Consider the following 6,259-nt stretch of genomic DNA (forward strand, 5'->3'; position numbering starts at 1 on the left):
AATTTCCGGAAAACAGTGTTAGTACGGAGCAAGTGCCTCCTCTCCCACCTATTGTTTAGAATTATTTCGCACGCTTCCCTGCCGTTTTAATCTCTAAATCAATCCGTCTCTTGGCTAAGGAAAACAGAGAGAGCAACCACGTATACACACGCGCCAATCTCTCAACAGGCGGGGCACATGAACGACGTCACCCTGTACGGCTGGCCGTAGCCACAACTGTAACATTCCAACGCCCTGACGTAACAACGCCGAGCAACGCTGGTTGTAAACAAGGCCCTCAACCCGCCCTCTTCTCTGCTGCAGGTTCCAGAAGCCTCCGGAGCATACGACGCGGGTCAGACCTAAGACATCTACCCTTGGCCGCCACCGCCTTACTAAAGAGGGCGAAAGAGTGCGCGAGCGCCTCAGTCCCCCACCCCTCCCACGCACGCGCGCTGGCGGGTGGTTAGCCGGCTGTTGACGCCATTGTTTATTTTGAGCGGTGCTGCTCAACTCGGTATCCCGGGGCTGGAGGGAAGGGGGCGGCGGCCGGGCGGGCGTTGTGTATAAATAAGGGGGCGGGAGTAGAGGGGCGGACATGCAGTTCTATAGCAGCGTGCTAACACACTATCCTGGGGCCGCCTTCAAAGTGCCCTTGCCTGGCGCCGACGAGAAGCCCCCCGAAGAGTGCCCTGCTGAGACAGCCGAGCCCCGGGCACGGGAGACAGCAGCAGCAGCCAACAACAGCGGGGTAGGAGCAATGCCTGCCTTCTCTTCCTGCTTCGAGCTGGCTCCGGTGGGCGCAACTAGTCAGTTCACGTCCAACGCCCAAGTCCCGGTGCGGCCCTTGGAGAGAATCGTGCCTATTCGTATCATAAACGAATCAGCGGTGGCAGCCGTAGGGCCTTGTGGTGACTCCTCTCCAGATAGGACGTGCCTGGCCAGTGTTCGTCTCCTCAGCCAGGCCGAGCCCCTCGTGCCCGCCACTTCCTCTTGGGTCGCCAACCGGACGGAGGAGCCTACTGGACATGCGTGCGACAACCCAGCCAGGGGAACTGGTGCTTACTGGCGGCCGCTGGAGCAGGACCGCTGCTTAGATATGCTACAGCCGCCACCGGCCTATAGCTTCAGTCCTAGTCCCGCAAGCAGGAACCATTGGAGGGATGGTGAGGGGCGGTCAGAGCATGAGCTGGTTTCCTGCCGGCGCCAAGGAAATTGCCAGGACGAACTTCATTGCTCAAGGGCCGATGAGCAGCAGCTGGATGTGAAGATAAAAGGCCTGAGGGGCGAAGCTCTATTCGCTACCAGTAGGGCGGATAAAAACGAGAAGCTGGCTTTGTACTTGGCTGAGGTAGAGAAGCAGGATAAATATCTTCGGGAAAGAGACAAGTACCGCTTTCATGTCATCCCCGACGGCAATTGCCTGTACAGGGCGGTCAGCAAAGCGGTGTACGGGGACCAGGCCAGGCACAAGGAGCTGAGGGAGCACACCGTCTTCCACATCGCCGACCACCTGGACGAGTTCAGCCCCATTATCGAGGGCGACGTGGGCGAGTTTCTGATTAACGCTGCTCAGGATGGAGCCTGGGCTGGCTACCCCGAAATGCTGGCCATGAGCCAGATGCTGAATGTAAGCATTCACTTGACCACAGGAGGTAGGCCGGAATGCCCCACGGTGTCCACTATGATTCACTACTTGGGACCGGAAGACAATTCCAGAGCTAATATTTGGCTTAGCTGGCTTAGTAACGGACATTATGATGCAGTGTTTGATCAGCAGATGCTCAATCCTGAGTATGACAACTGGTGCAAACAGACTCAAGTGCAGCGAAAGAGGGACGAAGAGTTGGCCAAGTCCATGGCTGTTTCTTTGTCCAAAATGTACATTGAACAAAATTCTTGTGCTTAAAATGTAGACCACCCTCTGGTGACTAAGGGACTATTTCTTATGTTTGTTGGCAGGGTTAGGCTTATTCTGGACAGGCTGATAGCACTTTAAAACTTCCTAATAGATGTGTACTGCACATGTGATGCCTTAAAAACCTTTATTTGGATGTTTTACGAAAGTCAAACTTCCGACGGCTGCTGCACAAGTTGCTAATGTTATTATGTCCTTGGTAATCTGGTATTTGTTTTGTTACATAAAAGATATGTGCAGGTCGTCTCTTTAGTGTATACTTGTTTTTCTTTTGAAATGTATGGGGTTTTTTTTTTGTTTTTTTTTTTTGCACATTTTAACGGTTGTACCTCTCACTATTTTACTCTTAGTTATGTTTATGCCACCGAATCAGTTGCTTTTGTATAAAGTTTGATTTAAACAGCTGTAATGCTGTATGTATTTTTTTTCATTTTAGCCTTATTGGACAAGGCAAAGCATGGCCCTTTTTAATTCAATTCAAATCTAATTAAATAGATTTATGGTTTGCTAGGTCAAACATTTGGTATTTCCTACTGGAAACTTGCCTTCTCATTTCCTTTTTCTAAAATTTTCTGTTGCCAAGTATTAATATAATTGATACCTTTTTTACTTTGTAATATTTTGGGATTTGGGGGATTAACTGTATAGTAGTACAATAATGAGCTAATGTAGATTGGAATAAAGTTTATATCTGCTTTTTTTCTATAAGATTTTTTAGAAAGTTGTATGTTGTTACCCTTTTCTAGTAATGGCTGCAGCAACTTTGTTTCTCAGGCACATCCTGGAGTACCCCTCTCTACTCTGGCTTTCAGTATATCTGTGTACTCATATGTATCCATTTGTGACAAGTATGAAAAAGATTAACCAGGGCCTAATCCAGGGCAAACTAAGGGATAGTATACATAATGCTTACGCTGCTCATACTACAACAGTAAGGGAGCTAATTTATTAACAGATGCTTAATGGTGTTAACCTACCTTATATAACTTCCAAACCCATTTTATTTGGTCTGTTTGTTATAGATAAGGACTTGTGTTTAATGGTGTTAATCTACCTTATGTAACTTCCATAGCCATTTTATTTGGTCTATTTGGTAGGGATAAGGACTTTGTGCTAAATATGTCTCCCCATGCTAACTTACAGAAATGACCCCTTAATGTGAACCAATCTGGTTTTTATGTAATAATACAGGGCCATCAACATTCAACCCTTTATATAGAGATGATTTACATTTTAGTAAATCACTAAGGGGCTCCTTTTCAAAAGCTGTAGTAAACACTAAAGCATCCTGTAGTACTTTTGGGATCAGCTGTGATTTCCACATGCTAAAATTTGATTTTATTTTTTAGGGCTGGGGGCAGAGATGGGGCATGTACCACATAAATTGTTTAGTGCAGCAACTGATTAGCATATGAGCTCTTACATCCTAGAAAATAGGTGCAAGTAAGTGCTCATGCACTAATGGGAATAATGGAAAATTGGCCATTTTACTGCCATACTAAAAGGGTCCTCAGTCTGTGGGAATGACCTGTGCTGACCAGTCTTGTGGGCAACAAAACTCATTTTAAATTTACTTCTATTGTTCTGAATCTACATTTAACTGCTTTTAAAAGAGGCTGTCCAGTGAGCAATTATATTATGGAATGTAATAACCAGGGCTCTGGAGGCGGTAGATAAAGCCTTCAACTCCAGGTACCCAAAATTGTCTCCGACTCCACAACCAGTTGGAACTGAGCTTGAAACCCAGGAAATGCTCAAATGGATCCCCCTCCAGGAATTGGCCAAAGTACTGCAACTCTTTTTGTTCCCATCTCTGAAATATCCCCCCTTCCCTACCCAGTATTAAATTGGGGGCAAACCTCAAAGGTAGATGATGTAGCCCCTTAACCTTACCAAATAACTGTCGTTCATCCCCTTTCCAGACTCACAAAATCCACCTAGCAAACGGATTAGGTACAGCGAGGAGGTCCTTTTCACCTATGTCCGGCTGTGGAGTCGGTAGATAAATCCTTCGATTCCAATTCCTCACTTTCTGGTACCCACGACTCCGACTCCAGGTACCCAAAATTGTCTCATACTCCACAGCCCTGGTAATAACATCAGTTCAAACTAGAAAAAAAATTACATGAAGTTCCGCTAACACTACTACTATTTATCATTTCTATGGCACTGAAAGTATTATGCTAGTACAGTAGTTACTTATTGTGTGTGTGTATGTATGTATATTTAATAATACAAGCAAGCAGGAAAAATGAGTTGGTTCCATTTCAGGAGTAGTGTACTTCTTGCACAGACTACTTTTACTAAGCTGCGGTAGAGACTTCTACTATGGCTTAGGGTGCTAAATGCTCTTGACACTCACAGGAATTCTATGAGCATTGGAGCATTTAGCGCTCTGATCTGCAGTAGAAACCGCTACCACAGCTTAGTAAAAGGGGGGAGGTGGTTTACTGTACCACTTTTCATAATGTATTACTACAGTGGGAGGATTTTTTTGTGTGTTGCTAGTCATGGATGAAATTACTCAAATTATGGACGGATAGTATAGAAAAATAGGCACTCAATTTTGAAATATTTATATTTTTTATCAGTTTAATAGGAATTAAAATATGAGATTTCTACTTATTTGGTAAATTTAACATTTCCCATTTGTTTGCTAAATAGGAAATGTTAAATTTGCCAAATAAGTTGACACATCTAGACTGTAATTATATTATAGCAGGGCTCGACAAACCCTAGGTGCCATGTCCTGAATTTTTTTTTTTCATTTTTTATTGCTACCATGGTGGCCTGGTGCCTTGGGTTTACAGACTGAGCCCAAATACCTCGCAGTGCTTCCAGACCTCTGTCCTTCACTTGCTGCAGCAGTCATAAACACACAGGTTCTGGGCCGGCTACAGGCAAGTGTGTGTTTATAGTTTCAGAAAGCTAGCAAAAGACAGAGTTGGAAGTGCTACGGTGCAAGGGGCAGAATGTAGAGGAGTTTGGACCTGGGGGAGGGGGAGTAGTGATTGAGGAGAAGAAAAAAGTTATTAGCACCTTCCAGAGTGAAAGAGATATGTTGAACTCTCTGCGGAGGCATGGAAGTGTTAGACTTCCCCCCCCCCCCCCACCACACACACAATCAATTAGTTCTTGATTGGACGCACTGAGGGGGTTAAAAGAGATAAGACTTATGGGGTGGGTGCCAAGTGAGATGCTGGAATGGCAAGGGGGAGAGAAAGAAGAGGAACTACCTGGGATATTGAGGAGAGAGGGGAGGAGATGCCAAGCTACGTGGGGGGGGGGGACGGCCACCGAGAGAGAAATTGAGAGATGGGAAATGGAAGGAGGAGATGTTGGATGCAGAGAGGGAGGGACACAGTAAATGGAGCAAATGTTTTTCATAGCACATTATAATTGAAGTTATAAAATTGCAACACCACCAAAAAATTAAGTTTGAGTTATTTAAAGTTCTTTAAGCGCTGTATGGGTGATTTGAAACAACAGTGAAACTAAGTAGATAGAATAGATTTATTAATGAATGCGGTGGATGTGCTTGTTTTGAATGCAAATTAATTCATAATGTAGCTTGATAGTGGACAAGCAAGCATACATTTCATCATTCACTATCTGCATTTGTTCTCTCTTTTTTTTTTTTTTTTTTTTTCTTCAATATAATTGTTGTCTGAGCTGAAAATCCAAATTCACAAAGATAAGAAGATCCAAACAGTAACAAAGCCTTGATTGTGTTGTTGCTCAAGTTAGGATAACTACTGCATAAAAAATAAAGGGCTTCTTTTACAAAGCTGCATTAGGCTTTTTTATAATCGACATCAGCACTAATAATGCTGTGACAGGCGATAAAACAGCCTAATGCAGCTTTGTTAAAGGAGGGGGGGGAATTACTTGCTGTTAGTTTTCATGGATCAATCATGTCAAAGAATGATGCTTGTCTGGATGGTTATATCCTTACATACACAGACACTCATAACATTGACATACCTTTGCATACACAAAATAAATGTAATCTGTTCTAGTGTATACTTATGAAGATCATTTTTTTTTTTTTTTAAGTAAAACTTGGAATCTCTTGTGGCATACCTGGAATCTCTTTAGGGCATACCACTGTGCCATGGCACACATTTTAAGAGACACAGTTATAGGTGAATAAAGGGGAGGGATGCTGGACCTATGAAAGGAGGAATAATAAATGTTATGGGAAGAGATGGAGAGATATTGGACCATTTTGGAAGAATAGGAAAGAGATTTGACCATGTTGAGCAGAAAGGGTAGTGAGAAAGAAGCTAGTCCTCGTGAGGGATAGGGACACAGAAGGGAAGCAGTATGGGGGGAACATAGGGACAGGGACACAGAGGAGCA

General features: G+C 44.0%; 1 protein-coding gene across 1 annotated transcript; it reads left to right on the plus strand.

Moving 5' to 3' along the window:
- The first annotated feature begins 577 nt into the window (after positions 1-577).
- Positions 578-1,888, plus strand: OTUD1 (OTU deubiquitinase 1). Its single transcript, XM_033932888.1, has one exon. It carries the CDS (start codon positions 578-580, stop codon positions 1,886-1,888), a length of 1,311 nt encoding a protein of 436 aa, XP_033788779.1.
- Positions 1,889-6,259: the final 4,371 nt, after the last annotated feature.

The sequence above is a fragment of the Geotrypetes seraphini genome, chromosome 2 (assembly GCF_902459505.1).
Source record: "Geotrypetes seraphini chromosome 2, aGeoSer1.1, whole genome shotgun sequence".
In the NCBI taxonomy this organism is placed as follows: Eukaryota; Metazoa; Chordata; class Amphibia; order Gymnophiona; family Dermophiidae; genus Geotrypetes; species Geotrypetes seraphini.